This window comes from Siphateles boraxobius, unplaced genomic scaffold (genome assembly GCF_051911475.1).
Source record: "Siphateles boraxobius isolate OS27281-9 unplaced genomic scaffold, OSU_SipBor_1 25, whole genome shotgun sequence".
Taxonomy (NCBI): Eukaryota; Metazoa; Chordata; class Actinopteri; order Cypriniformes; family Leuciscidae; genus Siphateles; species Siphateles boraxobius.
In genome coordinates this window covers 12844692-12871492 of record NW_027508866.1, presented here as the reverse complement: position 1 = coordinate 12871492, position 26801 = coordinate 12844692, and the positions used below count along the sequence as shown (strand labels likewise).

Sequence of the window (26801 nt, the reverse complement as noted above, 5' to 3'; positions counted from 1 at the left end):
GTAGAGCCAGCACAAAACCTCTGCGCGGTCACTGAGAAATTTGTGGTGGCATTTCTATTGAAAATGGACGTGTAATATGCATTTTTTTTTTCGGAATAAGTAATATAAAACGCAGTTCTTCGTAATTCGTCGGCCAGACGTAAATACTAAATAGATTTTTGTGGAGACCAGACCGCATCCTAACCTAATTTCCCTAATAACAAAAGGTGGAGGAAACAAGACAACGCGCGCTCACGGTCGCGCAGTCTGCGAATAGTGAGGGCGCGCTCACGAGAGCCCGTCTCAGATCAGGACCGCTCCGTGACGTTCAATCGTTTAACGCTCATAAACAAAGCTCACGGTAATATTTTAGCCCCATAAGGATACAAGAGCAGACGGTATTCATCCGACTCGATGTCAAATGTAAGTAAAGTACTTATAACATCTACGTCTATATAGGTTATTTACTTTTTTTTTTGCGCATTTGGGATATTGACTGGTTTCGTTAGCCTATTAAGTGGCAGAATGCACGAGTTTTTTGATAATACTTATTTTTACAGTGTCCTTGTTACTCACGTTACATATAGTTCCTATAGTAATTAGCCTACTATAAATTATAGCCTACATACTATAAATTACATAGCCTAATTACATGCAACTAATCCTAATCTTAACCCTATAGTAAGTACATGTAGTTAATTAGCCTAATATTAGCCCACTCAGTACTTAAATGTATAATTACACTGTAACAATTAACGACACCTTAAAATAAAGTGTAACCGTTTTTTATTATTATTTTGTAATAGATCAGTGTTATATAGGCTACATATCTGGAAATGTTTAGCCTACCTTGTGTTTATAGTGTTCACATAGTGTCTCAACAACAATTTAGCAATTTCTATTTTTACGATAAAATATAGGCTAATTAATTAAAAATATATTCATTTGGTATTCAGTCTGGTATTGAGAATGAACGTATTTGATTCATCCCTTGTGTCTGATTGAATTGTGTCTGTTTCAGGACAGAGAGAATAATAGTGGTTTGGGGTGATGCGGACAAAGAGGGATAAGAGGCTGCATACGTCGGAATGACACAGGGTTTCCTTACAGCAACCCCATTTGTGCTGCTCTTCCTGTTGGGATTTGGTGAGAAGGCGTTCTTGCATTTAAAGAAGTTTGGCAATGGCAATTCAGCTTTTATAGAAAATCATACCTTAATGCCCCTAACAAGCAAACCAAAGGTGACTGTGGCAAGGAAAGGAACTCCAAACAATGCAACAGGTGTAATAAAATATTTAGTTCTCATTACATCTGCAGGGATCAAATCTTCAGTTTTATGATCCAAATTCCCTACTTCTCATGCAAAATAGTGTTTAAATGAAGGTCAGTGATCAGCATTTTCAAGTCCACCGTGGTGAATCGGGTTCAGTTGGAGAGTAAAATGGAGGGAGGGGGAAGGGAGGGTCACCGACTTTCCTGCACTCTCTTCCCCTTGATGCATTTGTTTTTTCTGCAGGAAGTGACCCACACACACACACAGCGTTTGTAAATCACAATGCCTCCTCAAGTTCTCATACTCCAGTAATGGACAAGAGTAGAACTTATCTTAAACTTGAAAACTTATTATTATTAAGTAGTATGAAGACTTCTATTTTCATCTGGCATAAAATGCACAACCTGAAATTTAAAAAAAATCTATGGTAATGTCAGAGACAAACCATGAGGTACCGCCCCAGTGACAGCTACGTTGTTTTCTCAGTGAGCCATACTTAGTAGCAATAAAGCCAAACAAAAAAAAGTTACATTTCTTCCAGGCCTGTAGTTAGCAGTCATCTAGCTTTTTTAGTGATCTGAGCCAGAGGAGGGCCACTACCATAGAGACTTAGTTTCTAGTGTTGGACTCTTTAGTTTTGGGCAAGTAAATAACCAAACCACACAGAACAGCCTTGTAATTGCATTGCAGCATTGTAGCAAACACTCAGAATGCCTTAGTAAATGCATAGCAACACCCTGGCAACCACCCACCCTAGCAACCACCCACCATAGCATCAGTGCGAGTTTTGCATGAACAAAGATTACTAAAAAGAACTCCTTGACTCCTGGCCACATTAAGCTACTTTATGTTACATAGTAATACCACAGGTTCATTACATTTTGCCTACAAAGTTTTAAGTCTATTCATTGGTTTTAATTTATATTTTCCCATTTTCCCATAGCGATGGCTGGTATCAACCTCTGGCCATCAATGCACATTGCCTTGAGCAATGCCAGTGTGTTTGTGGATTACAACACCGAAAGCAACTTCACCAACCACAGCCTGACAGTGTCATTGATTGACATTGACATGAATGTTACAGTGCTCTCCAGGTCACTTCTTTTTAACCAATCAGAAGGGTCAATGGAGTTTAACTGCTCCTGCTTCCTGTATGCAGGTAATTTCAGATACAGACTGGAGCAGAAGCACAACCTTGGCGTGTCTAACAGAAGTGCCATCTGGTGGTGGAGTCCTGTTCTGCATGTGCACTGGCCCACCTTTCACTTGGCTGTGGATCGTGGCAGCAACAACCAGAGTTCTAATGACATTAGGATAGGTGTGTACACTAATGACCACTTCCATTCTTGTTCTAGCAGCAAAGCTTCAACTCTCCACCTCGATGTCAGCTACCTTGAACAAGTCCAGATTGGGAGGAACACCTTTGAGAAGGTGCAGAACCGGATAAGACACGATATCAAAGTAGTTAGGTCACAGCATGTGGAGATGCCATGTGCGTCCCCTCTGACAGAGCGGGGCTTCATCAAGATCTCCCTTAAATCCCCTGTCACCCAGCAAGACATTAAATCCTCTGGTCCTCTTTACCTGTCCAGCATGTTTGCCTACAAGCTTCATGTGGATAACATTTACAAAAGTGGATGTGAGGGAGCAGTGTCTGTCCGTCGAATCGCTCCTCCCTGTACAGTTACAAGTGGAAAAGTTCTGCTTTATAAGGAAGAGAGTAACAACAAGGCCATTTCTTCTCACATGGCCTTCAACTTCCTCACGCAAGGGGAGAATGAGACTGAGTTTAACTGCTCCGTCTTTGACCCCGGCAGGAATAAGTACTGCTTCCATTTCACACTCGTCTACAGTCAGGCTCCCAGTTTAGCACACACCTGTGTGATTGTGCAAAGACATACAAGTGAGTCTGCTTTTACCTGTCGTGCATGTACAAAACATAGCTATTTTAATCTGGAATTAGCATTACTTACATTGTCAATTAGAAAATAAATTTAGTAATGTAATTTAAGGTGTTTATGTGTATAATATACCGTATTTTTTATGTATTTTCTCTCTCCAATTGCCCTGAAGAAATGTGGGGACCGTGGCAGCCATGGAGTGGTTGTAGTGTGACGTGTGGTGAAGGGGTGCGAGAGCGTGTCCGTGAATGTCTGCTGCCCTCTAGTGGTGGAATGCAATGCACTGGGATGGTTAGGGAGCAGTCTCACTGTTCGTTAGAAGACTGCACTGGTAAACATTTTACTTTTTTATATATTTTATTTTTTGACATCTGAACAAACATTTATTTTTGTTTTTTTTAGAGGAGCTTCCCTCTCCACCCCTCACTCCACCGCCAGCTGCAAGCACACCCCTAGCTGGGAATCTAGTGGTAGTGGCTGGGATTTCCCTGTGCCTGGCTGTGATTCTGGCCACCATCTTTATCACAGTGTGGAGAAAACTCTGCCGTGCTCCAAAGTGCAGCTCCATGCGCCGTGGCTCTCTGCACTCTCCCAGTGGCCGAAAGAACTCTGATGAAGCTTCTATCTGTGGTCACAGCATCCAGAGACCCAGTTTCTCTGAAAGTCTCCAGACAGCTCCTCTACAGAAGGGATTTACCTTGCCAGCAAAGCAGGGACCTTCGGACCGAGGTGTGTTGGCTTGTCAACAGAGCATGTCTCTTCCTCTTCCCCTTTCTCAAGACCCAGAGAGAATGTCTCCTTCTGGCCAAAAGATCCTTCCCCCTATTTTTGGCTACCGTTTGGCTCAACAGCAGCTCAAGGAAATGAAGAAGAAGGGCTTAAGAGAGGCCACTAAAGTCTACCATGTGTCCCAGAGTCCAGTCGATGACACCATGCTAGAGGCAACGGCTTCAACCCCTGCCGGTCTAACTCCTGCACCCCAAGCACTTGACAGCCCGGAAGAGTCAAGCAGCAGCCACTTCCGCATAAGGTCTCCCTTTCTAGAACCTACGTGGTCTCCCAAAAACAATGCTTTATCAGATAGACAAAAAGTGGACTTGTTGTTGGGTCCACCAAAGTCTGCATTCAGTGCCAACACCCGTCGTCTCGAGCGCACAGCAGACTGGGTGGAGATGGTAGAGCGTAGTAGAGTGCCCTACTCCAAGGATCCCAATTTCAGGAGATCCTCAAGTTTCCACGAGAACAACCAGCAGCAATTTCCTCTGTCCCGACCTTACCGAGAAAGAAGCATGACCCAGGTGACTCCTCGCCAAATACCAGAGGGGAGCTGTAGAAGCAGAACCTGGGAGCATACGCTTCCTGAACTTGAGGTCTGGTCTTGTTCCAGTCCTAGAATGACTGATAGCTCAGTGGACCACAGGAGAAGACCATGGGTTGACACTCCTCCATCTCAATCAAACTCGAAAGATTCAGTTCCAATGACACCAACAAAAGAGCCCTTGGTGGATCGTCATCATGTGGCCAAGAGCCCATCTTCCGCACTGGATCGAGCTGAACGGGCAGAACAGAACTGGAGCAGAAGAGGTCCCTCGCCTATCCAGAGGAACATATTAGCCAGGAAGCTACGAGAAGCTAATTCATCTACCTGCCAAAGGCAACGCAGTTCCACATTCTCTACCTCAGACCAGCGCAGGGGACGCTGTCGCAGCCTTCCTCTCTCTGCGGACTACAGCAACTCCCCATATAGTCTTACAGAATCAGAGCAGCACATGATGGACATTTCTGGATACTTGGGTGAGGATGATGGAGTAGAGGTTGTGACCATTCATAAACTTCATAACAATTCATAAACAATCCTGCATTTCTGAGAGGTTCTGACACTCTGCTGAAGCAAACTCAAACTTAAAAATAAAAGCTTTATTGGAATGAAGCAGGTTATTTTGCTTCATGTGGACTTTATATCCTTGTACTTCAAGTGAAATCTATGATCAATTTTTATTTATGGGGGTTTGACTATTAATTTGAAAAGCCATTTTTGATATTATCCATTATCCATACGACAAGAATGATAACTTTTGGATTTGATTGTACACTGGAAAATGTGAATTCTCAGGTTTTGCATGACAGATACATACAGTAAATGTAAAAATGAAATTATTTTCTGAATGTTTATTTTTACTGTTGACCATGTTAAAGATATATTACAAAAATAGTTTGATACATAATATCAATCAAGACTTTCAGTATGTTTAGATGCTGCTTTATTATGGTACACATATTTTATACTAAGATTGCTATTATATGAATGCATGCAAAGTTAAAATATTCCATTTACCCTTTTACACAAAGAATAGATAATTCTTAATATCAGATAATATCAGAACATAATAATAATAATATCAGAACATAATGATAATAATTTTAGATAAGCCAATATATTCATTGAATCTACCAAGATCAGTTAATAAGATCCTTTCTTGATTTTGGCAGTCCTCTGGTTGACAGAAAGGTTCAATAAACTACAGTAAGCGTTATAGTTAATACACTGTAAAATACATAAATGTGCACGATGAGACTGTTCAGCTGCCTTGCTACTCCAGGGGTCCTCCTCCACTCCCTATGTTGTCCATGTAGGAGCTGGGCCGGAGCTTCATGGCCGTGTGTCTGAGAGAGTACCACAGTCCTCTCCATGTGCCCCACACTACACCATTATCATATTTGGCTTTGTACTCTCCACCTCTGTAAAACCTTCCATTAAGATTGGCAGCATGACATCTGTAATTAAGCAACAGGTAACATAAAACAGGGTGTTTAGTATACAAAAAGCTGTACCTAAAAAATCAGAAAGTCCTCAGTATCACCTGTTATACCACCAGCCTCCCCTGTTCTCTGCAGCACAGCTTCCTTGCAGGTAGCGATCGTGATCTTGGTCCCGGGTGCTGAATTGCATGCCATTATGAGAGGCTGACCACTGCTCCACCATATTGGATCCTCCAGACAGGGCATCTCCCGCCTGACCACTGTACATTCCGTAGTGCAGCCTATATTTATCCTGAGAATAGAGGAGGAATGATGTGAGCAGAGAGGAATGTGATGAAACAGGAGACTTCTCATCCGTATAAATTTCGTAAGGCTGGAATTAAAGATCTAATGGTAGGAACCAAAATAAACTTACCTTTTCATCTGATACTCTGATGCTGTCATACATGGCATATGATCTCACTCCATTCCAGTCCATCAGTTCAATTTTCAATACATTTTCACCTAAAGAGGATTTAGAAAATATTATTGTAGAAGCAGAGCAAAAAAGCAGAGTGATAAAATTATCTTCCAAATCTTACCATCACTGAGCAGGGCATGAATATGATCATTCCCAAGCCAGAATTCATCTTTACTTGACTGGAAATTACCAAATCCATTTTTATAATCTTCCCACTTTCTGTGAATAGAAATGGTGATTTGATCATACAGATCTTTAGGTCTAAATGTGAACAAAAAACGGTAAGCAAAAACATACACTATTGCAGTCATTTGCATATGACTGTGCATTAGACTTACCTATCGAAATCTACTTTCCCATTGATCCGTTTTTGAATCACAGTCCAGCCAGCACCATCATCCATGTCGCAGTACACAAGGAACGGTTCAAGTAACGGTTTGGGTTTAATCCTGTAGAATCCGCTTCCTGGTTTTAGTCTATCATGTAGCTCAGTACAATCTAACGGACATATACATTACAGAAATAATAATACAACGATTTGACCATTTTGAGATTGTTTTTACCCCCATCAAATACATATTATTAAAGCTTTAACTCTCTGTTTATCACAAAGTAGACACGTAGCCTACTTTTCTGTTCCATTTACGTCTGTTTAACCCCAGCAATAAGTTAAATGCAAGAAATACAATTAATAGACATGAGTCCACAGACAGATGGGTTTTTAAAATGTTATTAACTTGACAATTTGTTCATAAACAGTTCTCATAAAATTCTAAAAAGGTTTAATTATAAATAGCCTAATATACATTTGCATAAGTGTCTTATAAGTGTTTAAATTTTACCTTTGTCATGAACTAATAATGAGCCTCCAGTACTTGGTAGGGTTGGTGAAGGTTCCGTGTTGTTCTCAGAAGTATTCTTGTATTCAAGTGATAGTTCCAGGTTGGGAACCAGCCTGAATCGACGGTGAGCACGCAGTTGCATAACTTTCCATTCCCCAATCAACAATTTATTATTCAGCATACGAATCTCTTCCTTCAGCGTTGATACTTCAGATGTTTGGCATGCTTTCTCTGCCTTAATAAATAGACAACATTGCTCTTTTGTTATTTAGGCTATTTAATGTCCAGACACTGTAGTACAAACATTATGGTCAAAGAGTGAACTTACTGAGATTTGAAGTGACGTAAGAGCTTGAAACAGCAAGATAAAAACCAGCTGTGGCATGACCATTTATTAATATTCTTCACATGAAAATAGTGAGGTGTTAATTTTGTCAAATTATAAAAACATCAACTGTAAGCATATAGCTTTTCCACTTAATTTGCATAACGTTAAACAGTGTAATGTTTAATAAGTAAAGTAGTAGTAGGCCTATTTAAAGTTTTTAAATGTAAGTAAATAAAAGCAGGCCAAGGCTAGCCTATACGAGAGTAAGCATACATTAAAAAAATACAAGTTTATTAAATATAGGCTAAATGCATACATACAGAACGTGGTGTTCTTTCCTCTTCCAGATTAGGTGTCAATGAAATGCCTTCCAGACGGTCATTTCTAATATTTATAGGCTGTTGGTTCCGCCTGGTCCACATTATCTGTTCTCTGGGTCAGAATGAGGCTTCATCTTCCCCCATTCCACACATACCAGAAGCAACAATGTAAAAGATTTGTTTTCTTTAAAATTTATGTGTAACATCTGTTCCGCATAAAACACAATTTTCAATTATGTTTCGCAATAGTGCATCAGCCATTTTCGGATAAGTTAATTGCATGGGCGTCACTAGGTCCTTTTTAGGGGGCCTTCAACTTCTGCCTAGCCCCCCTAAAAATGTGATTAACTACACCAATTCGTGATCGCTTCAGTCACCTTTAAAACATGAAAAACATTTAAAACAGCAGCCGAGGACAAGGTGTGTGTGTGTTCATCTGAGCCTCATTGGTCTGTCACTGCCCGTCAATGTCAGAATATTTGAGATGACCAATCAAATCAAAGTAGGCGGGCTTTATGTTCACAGACGCTGCAGAGCGCGAATTTTAGCAGCGCGACGACGCTTCACTAGTATGCTCAAGTGCGAGATGTAAGTAGCTAAACTAAACATTTCATATTTGACAGCTGTTTTAGGTCATAAATGTTAGACGAATGACAGAAATAATCAGGCAAACTAATAAAATTTTGTCTAATTATGCCATTTTGAACTGAAAAAAAGCCTTATGTAACATGATTCATGTAACGTTAATGTAATAATTAGTTTACTGTCATTGTGAGGGGACAAAAAACATTAACGAAGCCGTTTTCATCATATTAGGCACAATTAATATGAATGTTTACATATTGTGAATTAATATTATAATATTAATTTGTAGCCTTCAGTAAATTAAGAAAGCCAATCTTTAAGGGAAGAGACAGGGCAAGATAAGGAGACTGAGAGAAAAAGAAAGAGTGATGGCTAAGTGGCTTAACTTATCTCTTTTGGCCTTCAAACGTCTTGAAATGCACATATGTTATGCACAAAGTTTGAGAGTGTGATCCATTAGTTCATCAAACTTAGTTACCTACGGTAACGTTAGCTTCAGTAACATTAAATGAACATGTTTACTTCTCTGACACAGACAAAAATGAAAAGCCTATATCAGTCAAAGCTCAGCTTTAGAGCCAGGGCAAGATTAAAAACAAAGAGAAAAGAGAGTGATGGAGATAACAGAAAAATAATCTACTGCCCACTGACATGGTTTTAAAGCTATTGTTATCCCATTTTTTTGGCCTTCAAAATATCTTAAAATGCACATGTAGAATTTTTTTTTATTGTCTAGGGGAAGCCTAATGTTAATTAGCAACTATAGTTAATAGTGAGAATTAAACTAAAGTGTTACCTTTTTTAAATCATACACTCATTGGGGGCTTAGCCCCCCTAAAATGAAAATCCTAGAATCGCCCGTGGTTAATGGTGTTTTTGAGGCTTCACGTGTGTGTTCTACGCAAGCAAGAAGCGTACGTGCCTATGTGTCTGGAAAGAAAATGAGGGCGAGTAGGCTATACATCATAAAATTGACAGAATTGTAATTTTAAGATGAACTGTTCCTTTAATTCTTACACAGCCTACGTCGTTTTAACACTTTTAGATTTTAATTAAATCATTACCTCGTTGTTTTAGGAAGCTGGTTTCACACAAAAAAATCCTAAATTACTTTTTGAAAATAAAAAAAATAGAGTAGAAAGTCTACAAGTAGCCTAGAAGCGCGCGCACGCACACTCACACACTTTAATTAAAACCATATTTTTATAACACTACGAAGTTTTATAATGTCTCATTGAGCCTTTTTGTTTTGTTATTACCTTCACCGCTCGTCTAAATTGATTTTGTGTGATTGTTAACTTGTAAAGCGCAAGAGGAAGTTAAAAAACCGCTACGTCCGCATCAAAAGGGGCGGTGTGAATGTGTGAATGTGTAAGACACAAGAAAACTACTGCTAACCTTTGAACCTCCTTCCTTTGTTATCGCAAAAAATCACGGGACTGTCACCGCTCATAAAGACAATCATGGAGACATAAAACAAAAATACTGAATATGTGACTGTCCAGATATCAGAAAAGCTGCGAGTCAAGCAAAAAGAAGGAAAACAGTTTTCCCGGATGCGCTTTTTTTCTGTCAGGTTTGTATCGCTTTTTCCAATGCTGGCATTCCTTTGCTATGATCTTGTTCACATTGGAACAAACAATTGCTTGTTGTATTACATTATGCGGATTTAATTTAGGGCTTCGTTGATTTAGAAACCTTGTGTTGCAGACAACTTTTGGGGATTAGTGATTCATGGGATATTAATAAGAAAAATCTCTTAATCCACGTCTGAAACCTTACCTTTGGATCCACTGAAGATTTATAGGTCTAAAGTAAGTACATTTTTGTCATGTTAGGGTTAGTTAGACCCGTCCTCTTTATTTCTCAATGTCATTGATTATTCATATTTATTGAGTAGATATACCAGCTTTAATTGAATTAAAGTTCCTCTGGAATGTTTAATTTCTTGTAATCTTTCAGAGAGAAACTTTCCTGTAAAAATGACATCCGTGCATTTTAACCCTGGGTTAGATTCCAAGGAAGTTAATGGGTAAGTGAATATAATTAAATTAAAGTAACCACCACTTCAGCAGCATCATGACCTTTACTCCCCCAACTTTAAATGAGTAATTCAGCACTACTCTCAGCTCCTAAAATTACACGATCCATGCAGTATGCTTGTATTTTTGTACTGTTTTTATGTTGGCCAAGTAATGGGGTGAAAGAAGAGGCAGAGGTGCAGATCGATGATGGAAGGGAAGAGAATGAGGAGCCAGACACTATATACCAGTAAGTAAGCTTCTAATTTGTTGACAATGTGATGTCTTAAGACAAATATTCTTATGTCTCATTCTGTTTGATTTATTTTGCAGCCGTGTCCGGAAAATTATAACTCCTTTTGTGATGTCCTTTTTTTTTCGGTGAGTGGGATCATTTCATTTCAGAGTGTCATATAAAGAGGCGGCTCACAGGACCTATAAAATCCTATAAAAAAAGTACTTTGATCTTTTACATTTTTTCCTTTTTTTTTCATTCCAAATTTTTTCAATTTCCAAAATTTTAGGCTATGTTTTAATGACAACTTCTGTTCTTATTTGTAGTGTTTTTGGCCTAGTACTGATCATTGTGGACATTATTCTGGTCATTGTGGATTTGTCCCTTTCCAACAAGAGTCGTGATGTTGGAAGTGCACTGGAGGCTGTTTCACTTGTTATTTCCTTCTTTTTTCTCATTGATGTGCTGCTTCGCGTCTATGTGGAGGGGTTAGTAGTTTTTCAAAATTATTTTGCAAACTATAAGTCAGCACAAAATGTTAACGTAATGCTAACAACAACCAATAATGCTGTAGTGTTCAAGTCACTCATGATAGGAAATGATCTACAGGAAACACATTTTCCCGGCATTTTCTGTTTTTCCAAAATGAGTTTTTATCTCTCCGGAACAATTTCCTAGAGCTCAAGCACAACAATAAATGTAGTGGTCTGCAAGCTCTGCATTAATACTGATTATATATGAGTGATGCAAAGGTATCTATTCCATAGCAGTCTCTGATCAGCCATTTTTAAATCATCTTCTTTCTCAGATTCAAGGTGTATTTCAGCTCCAAACTGAACATAATAGATGCTTGTATTGTGGTAATTACCCTGGTGGTCACCATGATCTACGCATTCTCCGATTTCTCAGGAGCAAGCCTGATTCCAAGGTACACCAGATTTAACGGAAGGCATTCATGGTTGATGCTTACATTTCATCCAATATTATACTAATGTAACAATGTTAATATGGTGTGTTTGCAGGGTGGTCACGTTCCTGAGATCTCTGAGGGTATTGATTCTGGTACGTATCTTCAGACTGGCATCTCAGAAGAAAGAGCTTGAAAAGGTCACCAGGAGAATGGTGAGTGACCCAAACAAAGGAAATTGCCTCATTTTGTATCTTAGTGATTGTATCTTTTCAGCCAATCAGATTGTGAGTGTGATTTTTGTCTGTTTTACACCACATTATTTCAATCTGTTTATATATACTTTCCATTCCTATTTATACTTTTTAATCCATTTTAAAATTAAAGTGCCCAATTATGCTATTTTAAAGGTTCCCAATTTAGTTCTGAAGGTCTCCTACAATATGTTTACATACATCCAAGGTCAAAAAACACAATTTTCCCATAATATACATTGTAGCATCATGTGTTTTGTCACAGTGTCTGAAATGGTTCAATTAAGGATTCGGTCTCTCTAAACCCCTCCTTTCCGAAAGCTTACTCTGCTCTGATTGGTCAGATGGCTCAGTCTGTTGTGATTGGTCTACTGCTTACAGTACGTGTCAGAAACCAAACGTCCATTACCATATCTGAATATCAGCTCTGGAGGCTTCCTCGGCAAGCCTGGGAAAACCCAGACGAACTTCCGGCAAATTTAGATTTGCTCTGCAAGTTAGTCTGGCGAAGAGCCCATTCAAGCTCATTTCCAATCTTTCCAAATCGAGGCACCAATCACAAACGTTGAGGCGGGCTTTACAAGATGACGATCGATCTGATTGGTTTTAAGGTCTATCCAATTGCTTACAGAGGCACTTGAGCGACGTCCGTTGGTGACGCCCCTTTGGAAATGAGCTGTGAATGAACCTTCCCCAGACTCAGTTACGACTGAGAAGGGTCTGGTTTTAACCAGGCTATTCCTCGGCACTTGATACACGGTGAAACGAACAATAAGGAATGTTGTTGGTTTTTTTTAGTGCAAAGTGGATTTGCTTTTGTAGCACAGAAAACAGCGTCTTCTCGACCTGTCGACAACAAGAACCAAAATCTTTCAGGCCTCAGCTACAACTACAGTGTTTGAGGGCGGGTCAAAGTAGATGTTTTTCACAGACAGCCAATGAAGACCATAGGCTAAGATTATGCAAATTTGTTACAAACCTAAATAGGTTTGTGCAGGTCATAAGACTGGAATTTTTGACGAATCATTTCAGGCAGTTCAGAATCTTTTCCTTCTTTTAGGAGATAAAACATTTTATTTATGATACACTTCGATCTTCGCAGTCCTTTTACATTCACAAACACAAAACAAAAATGTCCTTTTACATTCACAAAAATCATCTGGTATAAACACTACATTTAAGGTAATATCCAAAAAAGCATAATAGCTTTTTATGGAAGTAAAATAATGGCAAATGTTTTTGAAACAAAATTCCTGTTGAATTGTACTACTTGAAAAAAATATGCCCTGCTTGTATTTTAATGCATTGTATTTTTAGGGCTTGCATTTTTATGGGCTGAAATTTAGCATGGTTGAATATTTAAGCTGCGAATATTTAAATTCTAAACATTTCAAACACATTTTCATTAGTAAAATTTCAATAATCCATATTCACCTTTCAGATTTCACTTCCAAAATATTCAAACTGATTAAAAATACAACCTATAATATTCAACAGGCGGTTTTCGTTCCATTTTATTTCGCTTTGCAAATTCACTTCCACAAATTCAGTGGTTCAAATTCGACAGTAAATTCAACGTTGACATCCAGGAACTGCAGGAAAAGCAGTAGATTACTGAGCATAATCTCCATCTACTGTTAGTCGACCTCACCAGCAGGGGGTGCAAGCGCGTGTTGTTGATGAAGACCAGAGCAACAGTTAGAGCAAGCCATTCATTCATAAAAACTAATTTACAACAATTGAGCATGCATTAAGTTTTTAAACAAAACGCTTAACGTAGCTTAATGGACTAATAAGCCCCTTTCACACAGCGCGTTGATCCCGGAAAATTGCCGGGAAATTGCCAGAACACCTTCTGTGTGAACGCAAACACGACCCGGGATTGATGCCGGGATTGATCCTGGGTCGGGGACCTAGTAACATTGCCGGGATCAGTCCCGGAACGCGCGCTGTGTGAACAAAAGCCGTAACCAATGCCGTGTCGTAATAATGACGCTGAAGTGAAGTGAAAGCAGGCTAGTGAAACAGTACGTAATGCGCTAGTTTATGATCGAATCAGAGAATAAAAATGCACAAGCGTGGTTTCTCGAGAGAGAGAGAAATCGCAGCTCATAAGCAAACTATAGACGCTGCTGAGACATTACATGTCACATCGATGTCACGTGTCTTCACGGGATTTTTACGAACCAAAATCAAACGAACCCGGGTCAAATCCCGGGTCACTTTATCCGTGTATTTTCAGGAATCTCTGTGTGAAGGGGCTATAAAAGACCAAACTCGCACCTTATTGGGGAAGTATGCCTACATATACATGTTAATATTCCTACATACATGATTAATCTGGGAAGGGTCATAGCACTTTCATATTGTTGTGCTATATTGTTAGTTTAACCGTTTTACCGTTTAAGTCGCTTTGGATAAAAGCGTCTGCTAAATAATTATATGTAAACTTGGCTTGACATTCGCACATTTTGGGACCGTCTCTAAAGTAACATTGGTAGTCCTATAGGCCTAAACGTTTCTAACTTCAATAGCAAACTTCAATTTATTTGAATAAATTGCGCATTATGCCTGACACCTACATGAACACTTTACAGTTGGTTTTATGACTGCAAGTCGTTCTCTTCAAATGCTATTGAAGTTAGAAACGTGTATACCAATGTCGTATGTAACTTTAGAGACGGTCCCTAAATGTGCGAATGTCCAATGTCAAGCCAACTTATGCCAGTATCACTGAGAATCGCTCAGCTTTAAAATTTGCGCGTTAAGTTCATATTCTGAGTTCTTCTGCTTGCCTGCGAGTTTGGTCTTTTATATCACTGTATTAGTCCATTAAGCTACATTAAGCGTTTTATATGTCCAGCATGGGAATCCTGACGTATTGACGTTTTTGAAATGCTTTTTTCATGTTTTCATTTTTTATTCATGCAAGGCAATTTTTTGTTTAAAATGTTCTACATAAACTTTATATAATCATTTTCACAGGTGTCCGAGAACAAAAGACGGTACCAAAAAGATGGGTTTGATCTGGACCTCACATATGTCACAGGTTTGGTTGCACTTTATTTTAGTCAGCAGAAATCTAGACATTTAATTGTTCTTGATTTTTTTTTTTTTTTTTCTGTCTGTGGTTATTTTATTTTTTATCAGATCATTATAAACAACATTGAAATCAAGTAATTTGCTAACCAAAGTGATTCATCATTGATAGTGTCTTATCTCTCTTCAGAAAGAGTCATTGCCATGTCTTTTCCATCTTCTGGGAAGCAGGCGCTTTATAGGAACCCCATCAGAGTAAGTCACCAACATAACACAAATGTTTAAGAAGATTTTAATCAGATGTAAAGTTGTTCAGAAAACATTGCAACAACTGTATGATCAATACGTAAATGACACATTTCAGGAGGTGGTTAGATTCCTGGACACCAAACATCTTGATCACTACAAGGTGTTTAATCTCTGTAGTGAGTAGAAGATTCTCTTCATGATTATTTGACCTTAAATGCCAGTAAAGTTAACCTCAGATAATTTCTAAAAGGCATGATAATAATGGTAGCCAATTCTTGTTTCAGGTGAGAAGGGCTATGATCCAAAGTTCTTTCACTATCGAGTGGAGCGTGTTATGATAGATGACCATAACGTGCCCTCACTCGAGTAAGTATCTCTCAGCACAACTGAACATAAGAACATGTTGCTGAAGTGGCAAATCTAGTTTCCAGCCAGCATGTTGTCATGAATCTCTGTTGATCTCTGTCTGTTCTCCTGTCAGTGATATGCTGCGGTACACAGCCTGCGTTAGGGAGTGGATGGCGGCAGACTCTCGGAATGTGATCGCCATCCATTGCAAAGGAGGAAAAGGTCTGTTGTTTGATGGTGTTTTAATGCTGTATGTAAATACAGTCTGAAATGTTCAATGGATTGGATTTTGTTCAACAGGGCGGACTGGGACGATGGTGTGCACATGGCTCATCGACACTGACCAGTTTGAGAGTGCTCAGGTACAATCCGGTCATGAATGTTGACATGTAGAGACTTTCTCATCCAAGATTGTATTCAAATTTTCTTTAAACTATCTTACAGGAGAGTTTGGACTACTTTGGCGAGAGACGGACTGATAAAAGCATGAGTTCGAAGTTTCAGGGTGTTGAAACACCCTCTCAGGTGTGTGAAACTGCATTAGAAGCCATGGATCCATTTTGGAGCAATGAATGTATATGATCTTTTTTTTTTTGTATTGATTTATGTTCTGTTCATTTTTGCACTTGCAGAGCAGGTATGTCGGTTATTATGAGATCATGAAGAATCAATACAACCGACAGCTACCACCTCAGAAGAGCCTGAAAATAAAGAGCATTCGAATCCACTCCATCGCAGGTCAGACCCAGCCATTAATCATGACAACTAAATGAATATCAGCATTATACAATGACTATGTACATATACAGACATGTGAAAAAGAAAGTACACCCTTGGCGTACAATTCAATTGTTTGACATATCAGTACATAATAAAAAAAAAAAATCTGGTCGCTAGCAGGTCTTTAAATTAGGTGTATACAACCTCAGATGAACAAAAACATGCCATATTACACCATGCCATTATTTATTTAACACAAATAAGGCGAAAATGGAGAAGCCATGTGTGACAGACTAAGTACACTCTATGATTAAATTGGTTCTAGAACCACCTGTAGCTGCAATTACTTGTAATCATTTTCTATGACTTTATCAGTCTCTCACATCATTGTGAAGGAATTTTGGCCCACTATTCTTTACAACGTTGCTTTAGTTCATTGAGGTTTTTGGTATTTGTTTATGCACAGCTCTCTTAAGGTCCCGCCGCTACATTTCAATCAGGTTGAAGTCTGGACTTTGACTGGGCCAGTGCAACACCTTGATTCTTTTCTTTTTCAGCCATTCTGTTGTAGATTTGCTGGTGTGCTTGGTATCATTGTCCTGTTGCATGACCCAATTTAAGCCAAGCTTTAGCTGTGGGACAGATGGGCTCACATTTGACTCTAGAATACTGTGGTATACAGAGGAGTTTATGGTCTACTCAATTCTGCAAGGTGCCCAGGTTCTGCGGCTGCAAAACAAGCCCAGATCATCACCCCTCCAACCACCATGCTTGACCGTTGGCATGAGGTGTTTGGGGCTGATGTGCTGTGTTTGCTTTTCACCAAAGTGGCGCTGTGTATTATGGCCAAACATCTCCACTTTGGTCTCGCTGTCTAAAGGACATTGTTCCAGAAGTCTTGAGGTTTGTTCAGATGTAACTTCGCAAACCTAAGCCGTGCTGCCATGTTCTTTTTAGAGAGAAACTTTCTCCTGGCAACCCTTCCAAACATGCTATACTTGTCCCGTCTTTTTCTAATTGTACTGCCATGAACTTTAACATTTGACATGTTAACTGAGGCCTGTAGGGTGTAGTTCTTGGGTGTTTTGCCGGGACGTCCACTCCTGGGAAGATTGGCAACTGACTTGTTTTCCACTTGTGAATAATCTTCCTCACTGTAGAATGATGGACTTCAAATTGTTTGGAAATGGCCATAGAACCCTTCTCAGATTGATGGCAGCAACATTTGCTTCTCTAAGATCATCTGATGTTTTTCCTCCTTGGCATTGAGTTAACACACACACCTGAATACTCCAGACCAGCAATCTGACAAACATAAAACATTAATAGAACATAAAATGAATGGAAACACGCTGCTGCTGCTGCTGCTAGAGAGAGGTGGGGAGGTGGAGGGATAAAATAATAATTTGCATAGCACGCAGTCGTGGTTATAAAGGGAAATTGTAACGGTTACATGAAATCACTTGCCTGAAAATGTTACATTGAACAAGCCAATAATAACTCAAATAGAGTTTCATGGTTGAACTATAAATGTCTGTCTATCTACTTTTCTACCTGCAGTATATAAAACCAATATTTCAAAATATATTGAATATAAAATATAGTGAACTTGAATATAAAATATAATATGTTCATATTGATGATAATCACATATATATATATATATATATATTTTTTTTTTTTTACATATTGCATATATTTTTTATTAATATTAAACTATATTTTCATGCTATTCAACTTGCATTAAGTAAACATTAAGTAAAAAAAGAAGCAAAAACTAGATTGGTAGATTGTATAAAGCAGTGGCTGTGGTTGTTGTTCAGGTGTGGGGAAGAGCAATGGCAGTGACCTGATGGTGAAGATCATAGTGAAGCGAGAGCTCGTCTTCCAGGGTGTTTGTGCTAAACAGCAGAACTGTACAGTAAGTATGCAAAGCTGGAGAGGATTGTTGTTTTGAATGCATGTTTCTGTTCTCTAAAATAGGCTCAAAGGGCAAAGCTAGCTACTTTTCGCATACTAAACACTTACGCCTATGCACATTTCTTAGTAGGATCTATAGCTTTCATTTCAGTCTGATCGTCCTGTCGTGTGTGTGTGTGTGTTTTTCAGGTGTTTCCTGACACTGGTAGTAATGCAGTGGTCATCAGTTTGCAGGAAGGGCCTGTCGTGACTGGAGATGTGAAGGTCATGTTTGAGTCCAGTGCTGTAAGCCTCCACTATTTTTAAGTATTTAATTGACCCATGCGTTTTATGAAGTGCTGTTGGCAGAAAGTTTGAATGAGGTTCACTGGGACTTGAACTTCCCTTTTTCTCTCTGTCCAGGGTCTGCCGAAGGGTTACGAGAACTGTCCATTCTATTTCTGGTTTAACACCTCTTTTGTTGAGAACAACAGGTGGGGTTTTTTTGACAGTAATGTTGGGATTTGTTTTGTTTTTTTGTCATCCGAGAGCTCACTGAAATCTTTTGCAATTATGTTTTTGTGTCATAGACTGTATCTCTCGAGGGAGGAGCTGGACAATCCACACAAATCTAAGACCTGGGACATCTATAAGGAAGACTTCGGAGTGACCGTGGTTTTCACAGACCCTTGAGGAGAACATTCTCCGAGAGCTCCGAACATTTTTGTAGTTTCTTATGAGAGGTGCATTGAAAAGCTACAACTTGAAGCAAATGTTAACACTCCACGTGAACCTATAGCTTTTTGAGATTTGAATGTGATTTTTGTAAAAAATATTTTCGCTCCATTGCATTTCCATGGTTGTCTTTTTGTGTAAAGAATTGTTGAAATGCTCAGTACATTTTTTTTTTTTTTTTACTGTGGTTCTATTTATGTTTGGCTAAAGTTTAAAATTCTGTCAAGAAAAAATACCAAACAAAAACATTTACATATCAAACACCTGCTTCCATGGAAAATACTTTACATATTTCTTGAGTTTACATGCTGTCATCAGGCATTATATACCGGCCTCTAGTGATTCTGACCTGCACTGCATCTATGTTTTGAAGAGTCTTTGATATGAGAGGGATTCTTTATAAGTTTAAATCGAAAAGATTCTTTTCTGGTTTGGGAAAGAATGATTTAGAATAATTACATTGGATAAAACAGAATAAAGGCCCGTCCACACTAAGATAACTATATCTGAGTCCAAACCAGCGAACGATATCGTTGTTTATTCTAAGCGCTTGAAGCAGGATGGATTTTGATTGGCTGTCAATGTTTTTATCTTTCATCAGCTGGATTTGATTTGAAGTGACTCAAACGATATCGTTTCTCTGTGCCGTTAGCGTTATAGCTCGTTTATATCGTTTAATATTGAGAACGATTTTTACAATGATACTTAGTTATTGTTCTTGATGTGAACGGGCCTTAAAATTAGCCATAAGAATTGGCCATTTTACAATTTTAACAGGGTCCTAATCTGTTGTTGTAAATTGAATGACAACTCGAATCACCAATTGCATGTGGATTAATTCAACATAAGTTAAATATACACATACCATAAAAGTTGGGGTTTAGTAAGATTTGTTTCGTGTTTTCATAAGAAGTCTCTTCTGCTGCCCAAGGATGTATGCATTTGATCAAAGATGCAGTAAAAACCATAATATAATTTAACCAAAACTGCTTTCAATTTTTAATAATTTTTTACAGTAGTCAACATTTTAAGTGGATCAAAAAAGTTAATCAAAGTTAATCTAAGACAAGAATGGGCATTGTTTAAAATTCATGTAGGCTAACTTTTATGAAAGGTTTGGTCCACTTCAAATGTTAACTACTGTAAATGTAATTAATTCCAGTGATGGCAAATCTGAATTTTCAGCACCATCACTCACTCTAGTCTTCAGTGTCACATGATCCTTCAAAAATCATTCTAATCTGCAGTGTACATACCTTAAAGGGGTGATATAATGCCCCTTTTTACAAAATGTAAAAAGTCTCTGATGTCCCCAGAGTGAGTATGTGAGCTTCAGGAGCACCTTTCTTAGCAAAGCCATATAGAGCCCTTTGTTGTGTGGCGGGGTTTATCTACATTTTGGGGCTTGTGATGTCACTAACCCTGGAGAAAACTTGTGCAGTCCCTACCAGGGAAAATTTCTGTAAAAGAAAATATCTCCCTTTGCTTTGAACTTTGAGACTTTGCAGATGTTGTTTATGCTCAAACAGCAACATTACACACTAAAGTTAGAAAAGTGAAATCACAATCAACCACCCCTTTAAACCTATAAACAAACCACTTCAAAATACTTTGTTTAATAAGACCTTCAGATAACCCATGATTACAACATTCATAAAGTCCCACTTCAATTGCAAAATCATTTATCAGCAAGTGTTACACTCACACAATCTCCTCAGTACATAATTTCTTTACCAATTGAAACAAACAGTGTGTAATGACTTGGTGTTGAATCAACAAACTTTTATCTAATAATATTGGCCTTAAACAAGCTCCAGTGTGCATAGTGTAGGTCAATGCAGGAAGAGATAAAAAAAAGAATCTAACCACTATCACTTCGAGTGACACAAAACACTCTGAACCCTTTAAGTGAGAATGAGCAATCGTGGTTTTTATGAGGCTCTTACACACCACTTGGTTGTGAGGTCACTACCTGTTCCATTTTTAACCAGTAATGCTTTTCTCAGGTTCACTGCTCTAAATTACACGTCTTTCCGAGAACTGACTTTTTAACCCAATGATGACCAAACACTAGAGCTGTTAATGCCAGCAATGTCCATAGCAAGTCAGATAAATAGCAAACAGCAAAACAAGAACAAAAAAAATCAAACAGTTTGATGAGGTTGAGAACAAATGCTACCAAATATATTAAAAAGAAAGTGCTAAATAAATCAAGAGTCTGTGACGTTAGGGTGGTATTAAACCCATTAGGAGGTCTATGGCCATTTTTTTATATTTTCTCAACACATTGTCTTCCTAAAAGAGTGCTTATCTCCGTGTAGCACATCACATTGTATTAAAATGTCGTATCGCCCGCTGTGCAGGAGACAGATTAGTGACGTCTTGCAAGTGTCCGTGCAGGGCTTTGATACGTGGCCTTTATGAAAGAGGTACCAGAAGCGCTGGAAGACACGGTCATCATTCACCATGATTTTGATCAAACCGTCCATATCTGCTGGGAAGAGTGTGGACAAACCGTAGGCCTCAGAGGCGCGGTACAGCGAGGTCCATGACGGGCTGGGGTAAGGTTTTGAAAGCCGCTTGTTGGCAAGAGTCAGGTTGAGAATAAAGGTCTCGTGATCCAAAACCATGCGACTGCTGCCTGGGTAGTTTCCATCCACGTAATAAACACGATATCCTGACCATAAAAAGGGATGTTATAGCCTAGTAATAAACCATTAAAAACTGACAATGATTTTACCATAGTTAAGTTTATCAAGAGGTTTTTTACACATATCGAGGTTGCCAATTTTTATAAAGACACCAATGCCACTAAATGCGAACATAAAACAATGCAAAATGCTAAAATAAAATAACCAAATGCTAAAATGAAACAAAAACCAAAACAAAATAACCTAATGCTAAAATAAAATATAATGTTAAAAAAATAAAAAAATAAAAAAATAAATAACAAAAAAAAACTAACTGAACTAAAAACTAAACTAAATAAAATAACAATACAAAAACAAATGCCAAATAAAATAAATAAATAAAAAGAGTCCAAAAGAAAACTCAATATAAAAGCTAAAATAAAAACTAGATGCTAAAACAATATAAGCAAGATGCTACAAAAAATACAACTACTAATATGGTTCAATAAGTACCTGGGTTCAGGTTGACATAAGTGGTCACACTCGGGGAAATGAAAGCCACACTCAGTGGACGGGTCATTGTTTCCTCATCATAGAACATCTGAAACTCATCGACGTGAGTGTGTCCGAAAAACTGACCAGTTATGGTGCTTTCATATCTGAAAGAAAAAAGAAAGGATTAGAAAGGAACCAGACTGATCACTAAAGTCAAGTTGACTCAAGTGAACCATTAACCACTGTACTACATACACCTACCGATACATATGGCAAAAACACACAATTATCTCAAAAACAGGCAGTTACAGTCAACATGACCCATTTTCACAGCAATACGGCACTTATGATCATAAAAGACACTGTGTAATAACCCTTTAGGCTGCAGTCATGCAGTTGTGTTGACCCAGCTACGGGTTACAACAGATGAAAGTGAACGAGTTGTGTACAGCAGGATGGGCTATACAATTTTCACACAGAACAGTGACTGACCGGTTGACTATATGATAGTAGTTCCAACTCCAACTGCTCAGGCAGAGACCCGGCGGGATGTGACCGATGATGTGGACCTGAGAGAGACCAGACAGAGCTCTGCTTAGATTTGCTTTTGAACACAACCACAAACAACATCTTGGTATAAAAAAAAATTAAAAAAAAATTTCCTGGACCCTTCTACTAAATCATGTGACATTTAGTGGTAAAAACAATAGATTACAATACAGTAATGGCCAAAAGTGATGTCCAGCCTAGGATAATTGTTGACGTCATTGTCAACAATGTGCGTTTAAGATTTTGCAAGCATATAGCGTAGTTGTGCTAGTCAAATGTTTTATTTGTGATGACGCAATGAAACGCCAAATTGTGTTGATTTAATTTTTGGTTGCTGATCGTTCGATCACGTTCCGCAGCCCAGTTGCACAGTCCAATGGACAGCCCTGATATCATACAAAGAAATGATGAACATGCAAAAACATGAGAAAACCAAAATAATATTGTTGTAGTCAATGTATGCTTTTTCCTGGGAAGTTTCCAGATAACATTTTTTTGTATAGTAAAATAAAACCTGCATTTGTTGGGCTGTATTTTCCCAAATAATTTTGGTAGATAAATACCTTAAAACTTAGTTTTAAAAGTCCTTCATATTTAAAAAAAATAAATAAATTATACATATATAATGTTTTCCTCAAATTTGAATGGTTTAATCGAACTTTTAGGGTCATTAAAAACAAATATCCCCACTGGACATCACTTTTGGCCACTACTGCAGATCATTAGCATTTGATATGTAATGTTAAAATTAAAACTGAAACTCTGCACCCACTGCATCACAAATCCGCTTCTGGTTGGTCTGACTCATGACCAGTTGCTTGGTTGTTTAAACACTTCTAACCCACAGACACAAACACTTTTAGTGCAACTTGTTAAACTGCTGCAACATGCAAAGACTACAACACTGTTCTGTTTTCTCACGTTCTCAGAGAACATCTTTATTTTTTTCTTGAGTTCTGTAAACTTCTCTGACCTTCTCTCCCTTGTTCTCAGACTCTTGTAGTATGTGAATGAGCCACTGGAGCTGATCGGCCGGGTCTGTGGAGTTCACCATCAGCCAGTAGTTCTCTCGTGCACAGAAGTTCATGTTCAGAGACACCAGCCTCAAACCACGCTGAACTTCCACAGTGTAGAACCCTCCACGCCTGGAGAAGACAACACACAAACAAACAAACAAACAATTCAAACAAATTGTATGTTTCCATTTAAAATATTATTAATTATTAAAAATTATAAACCATAGCAATAACAAGAATACTAATATAAATGATGATAATAATTAAACTGTAGGAGTAATAAAAGACCAAACATATCTTTAGTATTGCATTTGAAAATAAAGCTGCAAAAATATAAGTAATTAATACTTAAACAATAGCAATATCAATAAATAATGTTATAATACTAATATGGTTTATTATTTATAAACCATTTATTATTATTATTATTATAATACTTTATAATAGTTAAATTTAAACAGTAAGAGTGAAAACACCAGAAAAGTATCTATCCATCTATGGTATTGCATTTAAATATTTAGCTACAAAACATGATAATAAATTAGGTCTAATAATAAAATCATAGCAGAAACAATGATAGTACTACTACTATATTTTTTTAGTAGTAGTAGTAACTAAAAGGGAAAACTTCACCAATGTAGCATAGCATTTAAAATATTAAGCTACAAAAAAAGTCATAATTGATAAAAATAATAATTAAACAGCATTGATATTTATTATTATTATTATAAAACTATAAATGTGAAAACATCACAAATGTATCTATGCAGTATTGGATTTAAAATATTAAGCTACATAATATGATGTAATAATAATAAAAAACAATTAAAAAAAATAAAATAATTAAAAACAGTTAGTTACAACAACAACGTTCTTAATATGATTTTATGCATTTATCAGTGACAGTACTCATTTATATCAGAGTGTGATATAGTTTGTATAGTCTTTTGATCAGTACTTTACCGCATGGTCTCGAGTGCTTCCTCAGGCAGCCAGGACGCCCACTCTATCGCCATAGTGTCATACAGCCAGCGGGACGAACGATTCCCATGTACAAACGGAGGTGGGAAACTATTCACCGGAGTGCTCTCGTGATTCCCCACAGATGGGTACACGGTTACATTAGGCCCCAGGTGTTTGAGTATCAGTCTAGAAATGATGGCGAGCTCGTTCAGCTGTTGTTTCCGGGTCTGAGACCAGACGTTGTGTGCTGGAATGTCTCCTGTCCAGTACACCCAATCCCATGGGCCGGATTTGGCTAAGGTTTGGAGGAGATTCTCCACTGTGCGTAGAGGCAGGTCACATTTGCCATATGTGCCCCAGTATCCGGCTCCAACGTGATTCCAACTGGCCCTTCCGGAGTCATTCCGACAGCACAGTGGCTTCTTACAATCTACGAGGCTGCCCTCGGAGTACTCCGCATCCCAGTGGATATCTGTGAGGAACAGGATCCTGCTCTGTGGAGAGCCTGGTTTAGGAGGGGTGGGTGGTTTAATTGGGGGTTTGGGGACCTGTGGCAGGGATACATTCCAGGGGGCATAAATATCAAAATGGCCACACGAAGGTCCAACCAGCAGAGCACAAGCCTCCGAGGGCCAGAGGTAGGACTCCTGCAGCGCACGGATGAAATCTTCTCGGAAGAGCTCAGTGATCTCTCGGCACACATCTGGATCAGCGAGGTGCAGTCGGACACAGGCCTCTCCCAGAACACGTGCCACGCGCTCCTTGTTTGAGTCACTCTGGTCATAAAGGAAGCACAGAACTTAATAGTTGCCACTCTTTATTTTCATGGACAGATCAGAAACTTCACTCAAATTATTTTGTACAGGGGTATTTGAGGTTAGAGCATATCAATTAAGAATATAATAATCTAACAAAATATATTTTGAATATGCTTTTAGTTTAATGTACATTTTTACTTTAATGTATATAATGAAAATAAATTGTATGTAATTATTTGAAAATGTTTTTTCACATTTTAAGTATTACTTTAAATAATTATATTAATGCATATAATAGAAATATGCTTTTAAATAAATGTGTGCATATATATATATATATATATGATTTACTAATTCTACGAATATTAGCCTGCTATAACATAAATATACACGTTTTTACATATAATATTTTGGCCTATGACGGCAGGCAGCTCAACTAGTATCTTACTGAACAAAACTGAACTGTGTGAACTTCACTTTCAGCTTTTTAAAACAAGACAACATTTATTACAACAAGAAAGCCAGGGGAGTAAAAACAGGCAATAACATCATGGGAAAAGCGTAAAAGTGCGTGTCTCACCAGCAGCGCGATGTCAACCGAGGCGAAGATCGCTTTGCATACCACGCAGGACATGTTGTGCCAGCTGAACCCGAGCTTCAGCCGATCAAACTCCTCCACGAACCTCAGCTCGGGCGCATCTCTATCACCTTCAAGAGGGTATGAGAAGACAATAAGCACCGAAAATAATGTCCAGACCATGAAGACACCGCTGCAGGCGGACAACCCGAAACCTGGACGCTTCATCCTGTGTGCAACACTGCGGTAAACTGTATCAGTTCCCCGTCATTACATATAAGGTCTGTAGCGACGACTCCAGGAAAACGTGTTTATTCTTGAACAGACCCTGAGGAAGAAACTGTTACGCCTGGAGTGTATGTGTAAATAAAAGCAGCATCAGAATAAGTTTGTTTTTAAGCAGTTGTGAATATCCAAATTGTGTTTTGAAGAACCAGTTGTCTGCCCTCCTCTCACAACCGAACCGCGACCCGTGTAAACCTGTCCTGAAACGTTTATATAGCCTCAGCTGACTGATCACGTGACATGCTGACAAAGCTTTTGTCAAGTCATGTGCCTTACTGGTTTTGTAAACATGAAATTATTATTTATAATACATTTTTATATATTAGTATTTTTTAAGTATCTTAAAACGTCCAGGTGGTACAATTATTGAGAGATTGTAAAAATAAAAATAATAAAAAAAACTTAAAAGGCTGACATTTCAATATACAGTATATAAAGAAATGGTGGAATTCGTTTGGTTTATATTAATAAAAAATTGTCCATGACAAACATGAAGGAATTTTGATGATTTTTTCTATGTGACAAGAAAACACAAACCCTTTAGATCCTCAAAAACAAATCAAATTTTGTTCAGAAAAAAAAAACTTTTTATAAGTTTAAAGAAGCTTTTTATTTAGAAGTAGCTTAAAGCATATCACAATGCAAGACACTGTTGTCAATTTTCATGTCAACA

General features: G+C 38.2%; 4 protein-coding genes across 6 annotated transcripts; 2 read left to right on the top strand and 2 right to left on the bottom strand.

Annotated features, from left to right (window-relative positions):
- The first annotated feature begins 195 nt into the window (after positions 1-195).
- Positions 196-5307, top strand: thsd1 (thrombospondin, type I, domain containing 1). Its single transcript, XM_077242718.1, has 5 exons — positions 196-402; positions 1001-1125; positions 2196-3155; positions 3326-3484; positions 3556-5307. Exons 2-5 carry the CDS (start codon positions 1068-1070, stop codon positions 5001-5003), a joined length of 2625 nt encoding a protein of 874 aa, XP_077098833.1. The 5' UTR covers positions 196-402; positions 1001-1067; the 3' UTR covers positions 5004-5307.
- Positions 5308-5397: 90 nt separating this feature from the next.
- fgl1b (fibrinogen like 1B) lies at positions 5398-9791 on the bottom strand. 3 transcript variants are annotated; one of them, XM_077242721.1, is made up of 8 exons: positions 7864-9791; positions 7544-7591; positions 7216-7450; positions 6712-6871; positions 6495-6592; positions 6329-6417; positions 6015-6205; positions 5398-5928 (listed from the first exon to the last, which is right to left on the bottom strand). In XM_077242721.1, the coding sequence occupies exons 1-8, from the start codon at positions 7963-7965 to the stop codon at positions 5745-5747; spliced, it is 1107 nt and encodes a 368-aa protein (XP_077098836.1). In that variant the 5' UTR covers positions 7966-9791; the 3' UTR covers positions 5398-5744. The 3 variants fall into 3 exon arrangements, with proteins under 3 accessions (XP_077098836.1, XP_077098837.1, XP_077098838.1); XM_077242722.1 differs by having other exon boundaries at positions 7544-7617; positions 7869-7976; XM_077242723.1 differs by having other exon boundaries at positions 7544-7617; positions 7864-7974.
- Positions 9792-20715, top strand: tpte (transmembrane phosphatase with tensin homology). Its single transcript, XM_077242720.1, has 20 exons — positions 9792-10024; positions 10159-10262; positions 10411-10480; positions 10642-10719; positions 10803-10850; positions 11031-11192; positions 11513-11632; positions 11727-11826; positions 14851-14914; positions 15095-15159; positions 15269-15329; positions 15438-15519; positions 15635-15723; positions 15802-15863; positions 15946-16026; positions 16134-16239; positions 18045-18142; positions 18331-18426; positions 18544-18614; positions 18711-20715. Exons 3-20 carry the CDS (start codon positions 10431-10433, stop codon positions 18811-18813), a joined length of 1536 nt encoding a protein of 511 aa, XP_077098835.1. The 5' UTR covers positions 9792-10024; positions 10159-10262; positions 10411-10430; the 3' UTR covers positions 18814-20715.
- smpd1 (sphingomyelin phosphodiesterase 1) lies at positions 20456-26357 on the bottom strand. The gene is made up of 6 exons (XM_077242719.1): positions 25847-26357; positions 24509-25284; positions 23503-23674; positions 22473-22549; positions 21999-22144; positions 20456-21532 (listed from the first exon to the last, which is right to left on the bottom strand). The coding sequence occupies exons 1-6, from the start codon at positions 26069-26071 to the stop codon at positions 21135-21137; spliced, it is 1794 nt and encodes a 597-aa protein (XP_077098834.1). The 5' UTR covers positions 26072-26357; the 3' UTR covers positions 20456-21134.
- Between the last annotated feature and the right edge of the window lie 444 nt (positions 26358-26801).